The 13338-nt window shown below is 40.7% G+C and overlaps 1 protein-coding gene across 2 annotated transcripts; it reads left to right on the top strand.

Moving 5' to 3' along the window:
• Positions 1-68: 68 nt before the first annotated feature.
• On the top strand, positions 69-10430 carry agmat (agmatine ureohydrolase (agmatinase)). 2 transcript variants are annotated; one of them, XM_043675769.1, is made up of 8 exons: positions 69-249; positions 836-1234; positions 2373-2575; positions 2724-2772; positions 4674-4869; positions 7723-7902; positions 9247-9331; positions 9869-10430. In XM_043675769.1, the coding sequence occupies exons 2-8, from the start codon at positions 978-980 to the stop codon at positions 9940-9942; spliced, it is 1044 nt and encodes a 347-aa protein (XP_043531704.1). In that variant the 5' UTR covers positions 69-249; positions 836-977; the 3' UTR covers positions 9943-10430. The 2 variants fall into 2 exon arrangements, with proteins under 2 accessions (XP_043531704.1, XP_043531705.1); XM_043675770.1 differs by lacking the exon at positions 69-249 and having other exon boundaries at positions 550-1234.
• Positions 10431-13338: the final 2908 nt, after the last annotated feature.

The raw sequence follows: 13338 nt of genomic DNA, 5'->3' as shown, positions 1-13338 counted from the left end.
TGTAGGGCTTTTGCCCGAAACGTCGATTTTGCCTGTCCTCGGATGCTGCCTGAATTGCTGTGCTCTTCCAGCACCACTGATCCAGAATCTGGTTTCCAGCATCTGCAGTCATTGTTTTTACCAAAGTGTAATAAGGCACCTGTTGGAAAATATCTGAACAGATTCCAGAAGTCATACTGTGAAAGCCTTTGGACTGGGGTGTTACACAGTGAGGGATATGATCAGTTAACATTGTTAATAACGATTGTTGTAAGTACAGAGAAAAAAATATTTTCAGTTAAGCTTTACACAAACAGATGTATTTAGGAGAGAGTGGGACAAGTAGCAGTTTTAGGGCGAGTTTGTAATTATTTCACCTATATGTAAGTCTGTTTTCCTGGGTCCTTGGGCAGAGTGTAGCAGGGCTGAAAATGTGTTGCTGAAAAAGCGCAGCAGGTCAGGCAGCATCCAGGGAACAGGAGAATCGACGTTTCGGGCATAAGCCCTTCTTCAGGGTTTTTGCCCGAAACGTCGATTCTCCTGTTCCCTGGATGCTGCCTGACCTGCTGCGCTTTTCCAGCAACACATTTTCAGCTCTGATCTCCAGCATCTGCAGACCTCAGAGTGTAGCGGGGTCAAGAAGAACGGGAGGGAGACAATTCAGACAGAACTGGGCTGCAAAAAGTTTCAGAGTGATGTTGGCAGGTGCATTGGGGGTTGGTCACTTGTTTCAGATTAGAATTGGGAAGTTTGTTGCTCCAAAAAAAAGAAACTTACTTTAAATAAACTCTGATGCCTAAGTGGAGTTGCTACAGAGACAAAACTGACCTATCTTAATGGTATCCGGTTGCTATAGTTTCTCGGCAGCTGTCCCACTTCCAAGGCACTGAGGGAGGCGTCAATGTGACTGGCTAATTCATCCGTGAAACTTTGCCCTGGGCAGAGTTCGCCTGTCCTTTTTTAAACCTCCCGAGGGATTTCCAACTTCATTGTCGAGAATGGAGCGGCTTCTCCTGCGCTGTTTGCCCTCTTTGCTGAGGCCAGCCTATCGCCACGTCCAGCTTTTGCAGACTGTGTCTCGCTGCAGCTCCTCCTCGTCTCGGTTTAACGTGCCACCAAGCGCCGCCGAGATCGCTCGGCCGGTGGGAATTTGTTCCATGATGCGCCTCCCGGTGCAGGACTCCTCAGAGGGCCTGGATGCTGCTTTTGTTGGGGTTCCTCTAGACATCGGCACCTCGAACCGGCCCGGTGCCAGGTAGGTCACAAGCTATTAATAAATGGACAATCAGTCGTTGTCACTAATCCTGGGTATGCCAAACGAAATAAATATGCTCAGGTTTAACGAACAGGTTATAGTGACAATGTGCATATGTTGTCTGAACAGCACAACCCTATTTGCGAGAGCAGTATTTATTTTTCTTCCACTGCCCTCACCTTTGACCTCCCTTGGAAGGTTGTGAAGTTGCTGTATCTATTGTGGGAGATATGAACTTAAAGCTTGGGAAAAGCAAGTTATATCACTTCATTTAAAATTACACAACGTATATTTGCAAGGGAGAGTTTTATCTAATGGCATAAAGAGACGTTTGACTGACCTATAAGGACAGAAATGACCATGTTAGGCTTCTTTTCGTTGGAGTTCAGACGAATGAGGGAGGGTCTCATAGAGAATAAGATAATTCTAACTGAACTAGATAGGGTGAGATGCAGGATGTTCCCGATGGTGGCTGTGTGCAGAACCACGGTCACAGTCTGAGGATTTAGGCTGGACCATTTAGGATGAAGATGAGGAGACATTTCTTCACCCATAGAGTGGTGAGCTTGTGGAATTCATTACCACAGGAAATAGTTGATACTAAAACATTGAATGTATTCCAGAGGCGGCTAGATATAGCACTTGTGTGAATGGGATCAAAGGTTATGGGGAGAAAGCAGGATTAGGCTATTGAGTTGGACAATCAGCCATGATTGTGATGAATGGCAGAGCAGACTCGAAGGGCTGAATGTCCTCCTCCTGCTCTTATCTTCTAGGTTTCTCTGTTAAATGTTTGTAGAATTCAACAGTTCTCTCAGCTGCCTTTAGATACTGTCCTACAGCAAATTAAAAAGAAAAACAAAATTGCCAATTGATAATATAGCTCATCTCCTGCCTACTTTTCAGATGAGGGATAGATGTAAATCAAAAATTCCAAGGCTTAAGCACTTAAGAATGACTCTTATCTGGAAGTCTTTGATGGTGATCAAGAGCCGCTGAGCAATATGATCTCAGGGTTTAAAGATCAAATCGGCAAAATCAAGTTCCAAGTTTTTACATTGTCTGAGGGATTCTGTTTTACAGCGTCATTATATGACAATGAGGGAAGGAAATTTTTCATTTCAGCTTTTACATTTAGGTTTGGACCCCGACATATCCGAGCTGAGTCGGCCATGGTCAGAGCCTACAATAGTGGCACCAGGGCAGCTCCTTTTGAATCTCTGATGGTGGCTGATATCGGTGACGTCAGTGTGAATCTTTATGACCTGAAGGACAGCTGCAAGATGATCAGGAAAGCTTTCAAGAAGATCGTGTCCACAGGCTGTATACCTTTGACATTGGGTATGATCTTACATATTGGCATCGGTCAACAGCTGTTAGGGAGGAATAGGAGACACAATGGAATAATATTCAGAAGAAAAGAGGAAAAGAGAATTTTAAATCTTTTTGTACTGCAGGTCAAATTGCTGATTATGTCTGTTTTGCCTAGGTGGTGATCACACGATAGCATATCCCATATTGCAGTCAGTGGCAGAAAAGTAAGTCTCATTTCATGTTGTTATTGAACATTTTGATAATAATTGCTGAATTCTATCAAAGGTGTGAGGCTCTTTATCCAAACTGTCTTGCACCTGTTCTGGAGAGCATCATGGGACAGGGTGGACGTCTTATTGCCTGAAACTCTGCCACTTGATCATTTGAATGGGCTAGGCTGTAAACATGTTCCACGTGGTGCTGGTGTGCCAAATCAAAATCAAAATTGTTGCCAAATTTGATTACTAGCAAAGTCTACATTTTAAAACAAATTCTGACAGAAAATGGGAAGAATTAGTTGAATTTTCAATATTATTTTGCCCTTCAATTTTCTCCCCTCCTCTCCTTTCCTGAATGTTCTAAGTCATAGAGGCCTACAGTGCAGAAAAAGACCCTTTGGCTCATCATATCCACGCTGGTCAAAAACAACCACCTACTTACTATTCGAATCCCATTTTCCAGCACTTAGCCCATAGCCATGTGTGCCTTGGCACCACAACTACACATCTAAATACTTATTGAATATTATGTGGGTTTTTGCTTCTGTCACCCTTGCATGCAGTGAGTTCCAGATGTCCATCACCCTATGGGTGAAAAACAAAAACCTCTCTCCCTCTCTCAGCCTTCTGCCTCTTATCTTAAATCTATGCCCCCGGTAATTGAACCCTGCACTAAAGGGACATGTTCCTTCCTATCTACCCTGCCTATGCCCCTCATAATTTTATACATCTCAATCATATTCACTCCCCTCAGTCTCAAGGAAAACAACTCTAGCCTGTCCAATTTCTCTTCATAACTAAAACATTCCAGCCAGACAATGTCTTGGTAAATCTCTTGTGCACTCTCTCCAATGCAATCACATACTTCCGATAATCTAGATTCCAGAACTGCATACAATGTTTCATACAGTTCCAGTAATAACCTCCCTCCCTTTAAACTCTATGCCTTGGCCAATAAAGACAAGTATCCCATATGCTTTCTTAAACCACTTTATCCACCTCTCCCACTACCTTAAGGGACAAACAGAGATGCACATCAAGGTCCCTCTTTTCCTCAGTGCTTCCCAGGGTCCTACCTTCTATCACATATTCTCTTGTCTTGTTTGTCCTGCCCAACCTTGCCTACCTCACACTTATCCAGATTGAATTCCATTTGACATTGATCAACCCATCTGACCAGCCTATCTATATCATCCTGTAATCTAAGGCTTTCCTCCTCACTATTTACCAGTATTTTCATATAATCTGCAAACTACTGAACAATCCTCCTACATTCAAAATCATTTACATATACCACAGGTAGCATGTGCCCCCAATACTGATCCTTGTTGAAGTCCACTGGACACGCTTCCAGTTACAGAAACATCCCTTAACCGTCATACTCTGTTTTCTGCCAAGCAGCCAATTCCAGATCTAATTAGCTGTGTTAGGGCTCATTTTGATAGCTATTGGCCTTTTACTATTTGATTTGTAGAATGGATGTTCTACCAGGAGGAGCATCACAGTTGACCTGATCCCCTGCGACATGTGCTTTCAACAATGGATAATAATGAGGATCATAAACTTTGTTTATTATGTGACCTTAGGCACTGAAGCCAATTGCATCACTATCACTGCTTTCCAAGTTGAATGGAGACCTTCTTGGATTTAGCTACTCACTAGGGCAGGTCACTGAACTGTTTTAAGAACTGGCCTGAAGTTAATGTTACCTTTCCAGGCATTTTCTTTAAGAAACAGATCAAAGAATAGAACACTTGTTTGGGAAAGTAAATACTAAAGAAACAACTGGCAGAGGAGGAGCTGGAATGAAGGCTTGTCAAAACATCAAAGTCTCATTGCTTGCTCTTTGCTCCAGTTGGTTGCAAGCTGTGTCTCATCACGATTTCTTGTTGTTCTGTTTTGATCAGATACGGTCCAGTAGGTTTGGTTCACGTTGATGCACACGCTGACACAAGTGATATTGCCCTAGGAGAGAAGATCTATCATGGAACTCCCTTCAGGCGCTGTGTGGATGAGGGACTGCTCGATTGTAAGCGTGTGGTACAGATTGGGCTCCGCGGTTCTACTTACGAACCAGATGGTTACCTTTGGAGCAAAGAACAAGTAATGAGATTTTTTATTCCTAAACTGAGGAGACTCTGAATCTCCTGATTTTTTTTTCTTTTTTACTGAGGACATTCTGAATCTCCTAGTGATATATATTTTGGGGTTTTTTTCTTTTTTTATTACCCCCACACTACCGCCTAACTGCAGTAGTGCTTATTTAGTAATGAGATGTATTTGTTGTTGTATTTAATGTTCTCTCCTCTAAAACTTCTTTCCACAGCTGGAGGGTTGGACAGGGTGAACTGGCTACTGGACTTTGCCAATCATGATTTTCCTATGTCCCTTCTCTCTTTTTCTTCATGTTCTGGGTTGTGTTTATGTAGATACCATCGTCCTTTTGTGTAGCTATACAGTGCAAGCTGGGAGGCCGTTTGACTACAGCTGAACTTCATCCTGTGCTTACCCAACAAGAACAAGAGCCTCTTGAAAACCATTAGGGACGCAGGCTAACTATCCCTCCCACCCCAGAGCTAGAGGGTCTCAGCTAAGATCAACCAAACTCTGAATAAGTATTGAACCCAAGACTCCTCTTGTCTGTACAACAAGTGGTTCACTGACATAGATAATTATATAATTCAAAAGATTAATATTGATCTGTAACTACTGACATGTGCACTTACCTAGTATCCTTAACATCGTAAACCAGTCTATGGCACTTCAGAGGAATGTATTCAAATGAGCTAGACTCCATGCTACATGAGAAACTACTAAGACAGGTAACTAAAAGCTTGATCAAAGTGATAGAGTCATATAGATGTTCAGCATGGAAACAGACCCTTCAGTCCAATACGGACATGCCGACCAGATATCCCAACCCAATCTAGTCCCACCTGCCAGCACCCAGCCCACATCCCTCCAAACCCTTCCTATTCGTATACCCATCCAAATGCCTCTTAAATGTTGCAGCTGTATCATCCTGCACCACTTCCTCAAGCAGCTCATTCCATACACGTACCACCTTCACTGTGAAAAAGTTGCCTGTTAGGTCTCTTTTATATCTTTCCCCTCTCACCCTAAACCTATACCCTTTAGTTCTGGGCTCCACAACCCCAGGGAAAAGACTTTACCTATTTACCCTTTCCAGGTCCCTCATAATTTTGTAAACCTCTATAAGGTCACCCCTCAGCCCCCAACACTCCAGGGAAAACAGCCCCAGTCTGTTCAGCCTCTCCTTATAGCTCAAATCCTCCAACCCTGGCAACATCCTTGTAAATCTTTTTTGAACCCTTTCAAGTTTCCCAACATCTTTCTGATAGGAAGGAGACCAGAATTGCATGCAATATTCCAACACTGGCCTAACCAATGTCCTGTACAGCCGCAACATGACCTCCCAACTCCTGTACTCAGTACTCTGACCAATAAACGAAAGCATACCAAACACCTTCTTCACTATCCTATCTACCTGCGACTCCACTTTCAAGAAGCTATGAACCTGCACTCCAAGGTCTCTTTGTTCAGCAACACTCCCTAGGACCTTACCATTAAGTGTATACATCCTGCTAAGATTTGCTTTCCCAAAATGCAGCACCTCGCATTTATTTGAATTAAACTCCATCTGCCACTTCTCAGCCCATTGGCCCATCTGGTCCAGATCCTGTTGTAATCTGAGGTAACCCTCTTCACTGTTCACTACATCTCCAATTTTGGTGTCATCTGCAAACTTACTAACTATACGTCTTATGCTCGCATCCAAATCATTTATGTAAATGACAAAAAGTAGAGGACCCAGCACCGATCCTTGTGGCACTCCACTGGTCAGAGGCCTCCAGTCTGAAAAACAACCCTCCACCACCATCCTCTGTCTTCTACCTTTGAGCCAGTTCTGTATCCAAATGGCTAGTTCTCCTAGTATTCCGTGAGATCTAACCTTATGTTTTAAAGAGCATCTTAAAAGAGAGAGATATAGAGACATTAAGGGAAGAACTTTCTATTCACTCATGGGATGTGGGCATTGCTGACTGGGTCATATTCCCTATCCCTCATTGTCACTGAGCTGCTGACTTGAACCTCCACAATTGATGTGGTGTACCTACAAGTGTGACGGAGATAAATACACAGTGCCATTCGGAAAGGAGTTCCAGGATTTTAACAATGACCCTGAAGGACTGTCAACATATTTCCATGTCAGAATGCTGAGTGCTCAAGAGCTCAGGAATTTAGGCATCTGAAAACCATTCCCAATGCAAATGGGAATAGCTGAGGGTGAACCTCCCTTTTAGTCAGAAAGCAAAAGAGTTCAATTCACCTGACAACATTCCATCAAATGTTTTGAGAAAATTTGTAGCTCAGGCTGAGATTCTGGGTGTAGGTTTGCTCAGTGAGCTGGAAGGTTTGTTTTCAGACATTTTATCACCATACTAGGTAACGTCATCAATGAGCCTCCAGATGAAGCACTGGTGGTATGGCCCGCTTTTTATTTATGTGTTTAGGTTTGATTGGTCATAAAGTGAGCATTCCATCAAATGGTTGTTCCCTCATTGACAGGGAATATAGAATATCAACAAAGTGCAAGCATGAACTCTCAACTAAGAACCATGTTATAGGGGTGACTCAGCTCCAGCTCAATACACAAGTAAAACTGAATGCCATTTGTTTGAAAAATAGTCAACCTCTGCTATTAATTCGGGGTGTTTATTTCCACGGGAGGGCTTTCTCATTGCTGTGCACAAACACAAAACCCAAGAGACAGCTGACCAAATTGAGAAGGTGGAGATCTAAGAATCCTGATTTCCATCTTAGATCTTCATCTTGCATTGGAACAGTCAGTAGAGAAATTATTTTGATTCTGTTATTACTCAAGCAAAAACCTTCTTCATCAACACTTTTCATTTTAGTTTTTAATATTTCTAGGGTTTTCGGGTGGTTACTGGAGAGGATTGCTGGTTACAATCCCTTGCTCCCCTTATGAAGGAGGTGAGGCAGCAGATGGGGAATGGCCCTGTGTACATTAGTTTTGATATTGATGCCCTGGATCCCGCCTTTGCTCCTGGTACTGGAACTCCAGAGATTGCAGGTCTTCAACCCAGTCAGGTAAGTGAGCAGAACAAGAGTATCCCACTGTACAGAAACACAACTTAACAGAGAGAAGCTGCGATACTATGCTTTAATCACTTATTCAAGTACATCTGTAAATTCTACAGTCACAGGGTGTTCTGAGTTTTCTTCCTCTGCTTACATGGAATGTAGGTTTAACTGGAAAAGCCAGCATTTGTTACCTATCCTGAATTGCCTTTGGGGCAGTCAAGTGTCACTCACATTATTGTGGGTCTGGTGTCACATGTAGGCTAGGCTAAGTAAGGATGGCAGATTTCCTTCCCTAAAGGATATTAGTGAACCAGATGGGTTTTTGCAACAATCAATTGTAGTTTCATGGTTCCATTACCAAGACTAACTTTTAGATCTAAACTTTATTAATTTATTTTTAAATCTCACCGTGCCACTGGTAGAATTTAACTGTTACACCAAAGCACTTGCCTTACTTTTGTATTACTACAATAGTGGCATTACTACTATCTTATTGGCTGCTTATGTTCACATAACTGCTAAAATAAGATGAGCATATTAGCTTATTTTGAAATTCTATGTTTTAGAGGTGTGAGTAGAGCCTAGGTTTAGACAGCGCACGGTTTATCTGTTCAGGAACAAATTAATACAAAACAGATAATAACAAATAGAGAGAAAGCGGGAAGCAGAGACACCCCAAGAAAGGAGAGTAACAAGCCCAGGGACCATCAGTGCAAACAGAGAGGCAAGTATAATGGAGATATGCCCAGCAGGTAACCAGGCATTGAGTAACAGAGTAAAATGAGAAAGTAATAGAGAAAAACAGTGAAAAGATAAGCAACAGTCAGAGAGAAAAATAGAGACACAGACAAAAACAACAGAGAAACAAAAAAAAAGTTTGAGGTAAGGACCACAGGAAGAGACAATTTTGCTGCCTTCATACACAACAGGATTGAAGTTATGTCTTACTTTGAAACTGTTAAAATAAACAAATTTTATAAATTAATTTTGTCTAAATATAAATGGAATTCCTGAGTGGTACTTCAAACTGTAAATCTATAATTAGAATTGAGAATGCACAAACACACTTAAAGATATTCTGACCATTTTTCTGCAGAAAGAATTTAACATGTTAAATCTCTCAATGAGCCTAACTTCTCACCTTGCATATGACTTACATGAAGATGTTCCCATCTGCTGATCTACCACAAAGCTAGTCATTCAAGTATCTAAGGTTCACAGAATTGCAAAACTGTTGTGGGAACGGACTTTTAAAATTTAATAATGTGCAGTATTAAATAAAAGCAAGTTCTGCTTGTTCACAAAAAAAAACAATTATAAGAAAGAATTGAAAAATGACTGTCTTAACAGGCTTTGGAAATCATCCGGGGTTGTCGGGGAATGAAAGTAGTCGGTTGTGACTTGGTTGAGGTTTCACCAATATACGATACTTCTGGTAAGAAAATAAAGCTAAAATGTTGTATTGTTGTTACTGTGGGTTACTATCAACTACCACAAAAAAGTAGGTGTCGATGATAGCTTGATTAATTTGGTTGTACTGTCAGCACTAAATCAAAACATTGTAGTTTCAAACTCCACTTTGGGATTTTAGTGAATGATCGTGACTGGCATTCCATTGTGGAACGGAGGGAATGCAGCATTTTTTGGAGGAGCTGCCCTCTGAGTGAGGCACTGTCAAACAGTTTTGGCGAATATGTAAATTTAGGTAAGGTGGCATACAAGTGTTCTGTGAATTAAAAGTAATAATTGTGAATGGCATCCCTGTTGTTAGCATATTGGCAAGTTTGCCCGATAACACTAGCCATGAAAACTATCTTGCCTATATAACTTTGAGAAATAAGAAAGAACACTTTAATGCCACCATTAACAGAGGTAATGCTGATAAATATTAACATAGTATAAAAAGGAAAGTCTTAGGGAGAAGGGTATATAGTAATTTATTTCAACACGTTCACAAGTCTGTATCTTTCAGGTAACACGGCTTTGACAGCTGCCAATCTGCTCTTTGAGATGCTCTGTGTTCTACCCAACGTTAAGTATCACTAAGATTTGTATGGTGTTTAGGTTACATTGCTAATGTTAACTCACATTGATTATCACTTGTTCTAATAATTTGATAACTAACTGCTTTCTCACACAGTGCAACTATTATTGAAAAAGACTTAAATGTCTTCTATTAATTCAAACTTTAAAGGATTTGGAACGTGCAGTCTTTTACATGCAAAAACCTCAGTTACAACTGGATATACTGTGTGAGATAATTTGCAGACATCTATACATTGCAAGACATTTCTTGATTACAATGATATTGTCTTAATTGTTTTTATTAAAATTTGAAAAATCCATCTTAAATCAGCCTATTAAACTACAGCTGTTTCACAGCATTCATTGAGAAATATTTTGGGATCTACACTGCCAATTCCCTCCTTATTGTAACTTTTGACTTTCATAATATGAATAAACAGTGATGATTTGTTACTGGGATAGCTTGTAATCAAGTGACTCTGAAAATAAATTAATCTTTTTGGTCTTCACAGATCTCAAATGATTTGACGTTATTTATTAAAAGCTGGGATTCACTAAGACCCCAGGTGTGATCATAGCTTACAGTTCATAGTAACAAAGGTTGCGATTTTGAACAATGCCTTTAGATTAGAGTGGGATAGAAAGACAAGGATTCTTGCTACATCAAATCGCATCAGTGTCTCAGAGGAAAAGTGACTGGAAAGAAGTGAGAAACAAGTGAATTTCAACCTAAATTATGGAATCAACAAAAGATTAGGGATATGTCTGAAAAGAGAGAATTGTGTAAAGATAGGTGGATCTTTCTGTGGTTTGGGTCGTCACTCATTGCAGCATGGGATAGGGTAGATTTGATACTTGGCATTTACATTTTGATTTTTTAGATTTAGATTACTTAGTGTGGAAACAGGCCCTTCGGCCCAACAAGTCCACACTGACCCTCCGAAGAGTAACCCACCCAGACCCATTCCCCTACATTTACCCCTTCACCTAACACTACGGGCAATTTAGCATGGCTAATTAAACTAACCTGCACATTTTTGGACTGTGGGAGGAAACCGGAGCACCCGAAGGAAACCCACGCAGACACGGGGAGAATGTGCAAACTCTACACAGACAGTTGCCTGAGGCGGGAATTGAACCCGAGTCTCTGGCACTGTGAGGCAGCAGTGCTAACCACATTAGTACACAGATCGATCCTGGCTTCTTCACTGGGTATTGTTAGCTTAGCTGTAATTATTTGCAATACAAATCTGTACCTAGCAGGAAGTTATGGACCTTGAAGACACTAATATAGCTCATTTGCCCCCTGAAGATGCAATTACCCAGCACACGTTCACTGTCAAGTTATAAACAATTTCTAAACTTTTATCAAATTTCTCTCATGTTTGAATATTACAAACACAACTCTCAATGTGGTTGTGACATATACAATTAGCTAAAGCACACATTAAATCCTCACAGGTGTATAATGTACAGCTGTAAGGGCATCAGCTTTGCAACTTCTTGATTTATGTTAATGCTGAATGCAACTAAACATGTCTATGAATATAAATTTTATTCTAATTTAAAAATGCCTACAGGTTGCATGTTTAAAGTGACATTTAGTATCAGAAACATTCAGCAGTGCATACAATAAACTGACAGAAGTGGAAATCCCAATTTAACAGCATGTTGCAAAATTAATCAGCTTTTCCAAACTCATTTTGTACAGATTCAATCATTGGGTGAACAAGTAAACATACCAGCCAGCTTTTTCTTAACGACACACCAGATGGTCCTAGGTTACTACCCCTGTTCGTTGCTGAGTTAGCAGATATTAGTCAGGGAAAAATGAGGGTCGTAACAATTGACTCAAGTCCTGAGGTATAACAGGAAGAAAGAACATAGTCAGAGTTCCTATTCTTGGTCACCTATGAGTGACCATAGTTTAAGATGTTGAACAAGGACAGGATCAAATTTGTTCTTGCACAGAATGGTGGCAAAGTGTTGGAAGGCTTACAGAGCCTGGGGAAGCCTGACCCTAAGAAAAATGGAAGATAAGAAAATTGGAAATAACTGTTCCAAATGGCAAGTTCCGTGGCTTGACAAACACAATCTTGGTTAATGCCAATGCAATTAAATCTCCAATGAAAAGGTAATATTACACACAATCACACCCTAGTTTCACAGATGCATCTATCAGACATACATATAACACACAATCCAGGTCTGCACTGTACACAACCTCCTGTCATTAAAGGCAAAAAGAACCTTACAAACATTTTCTGTGACCTGATTAGCTGAGGCTTAACTTCAGGATTTTGATTTCATAAAATTACTCCAATTGAGTAAAATAATGTTTCCAGCAGCATTTACTTTAAGAGATATCACAAATATGGAGGATAATTTTGAAGAAATCTGGTTAGTATGAGTAACTGCACAGAGAATGGGTTAAATTGGGGATTTAAAAAAAAAAACTGCAAATCTTGGGACATTTGAAGTAAATAAGATGCTCAAACTACACTTACAGCTGAAAAAAAGAACATGTTGATTTAGAAATAGGGGGCACAATCATCTCTGTGCAGACAACAGCACTGTATATTTTCCCCAGCAATGTGGGACTGGAGTCCATGGTAAGTTACTTACTTTCTTGGTTGGGCCTAGACATCTATGCCCTTGGTTTGGGTTTCCCAAACAGAGTTGGTTGGTCATGAGCTGCCTCAGGCCAAACCATTCTTGGTTGGATGATCTTAAATAGGTTATAGATTTCTTATTGCACAAAGTCAAGTCCTATCTGAGTACAGGGCGGCTCTCTCATTAGAGAGACAACTGGTGGTTGCTTAACCTGAGGGTCACTGTGCAGCTGGTGAGCAGAGAGGTTGAGAAGGACAGCCCTTCGTGTAACCTCAGGCAGTGTGGGAATTGAACCAACACACTATAGACCAGCTGTCCAACCAACTGAGCTAACTGACACCCTGAACAGATAAAAATCTGTTGGGGGTGGGGATGGCTTAAACATATTTGCTGCTTGTGCCCAACATGGCTGGCAGTGCACTTATAGCCATAATTGTGTATGCCTTCCAACCACCACAATGAAATCTTAACAGTACACCAGCATCCAAAAAGGGGAGTTGTGCATATTGACTTGTGGTCACTCTTACTTTCCCTTCCTTATCAGATGTTTATCAATATGCCATGCAATTTCAGTATTTTCTTCCTTTATTTCAGATTCCACTCTCTTGCTGTGACAGATTATACAGACAGCAAGTGAAGCCAACTATATACAAGTCTAAACTTCTAACATTTAATAAATACATTAAATAGTTTATATTAGTTGCATTAGGTACTTGTATAAGCAACCAAACACAGTTGTTTCAGAAAGGTGCAGAGTTTGTTATTTTGTCCACTGGTTAATATTTATGGTTCAAGTTTGCCGGC

Source organism: Chiloscyllium plagiosum, chromosome 34 (assembly GCF_004010195.1).
Source record: "Chiloscyllium plagiosum isolate BGI_BamShark_2017 chromosome 34, ASM401019v2, whole genome shotgun sequence".
Lineage (NCBI taxonomy): Eukaryota > Metazoa > Chordata > Chondrichthyes > Orectolobiformes > Hemiscylliidae > Chiloscyllium > Chiloscyllium plagiosum.
This window is presented reverse-complemented; position numbering and strand designations above follow the sequence as displayed.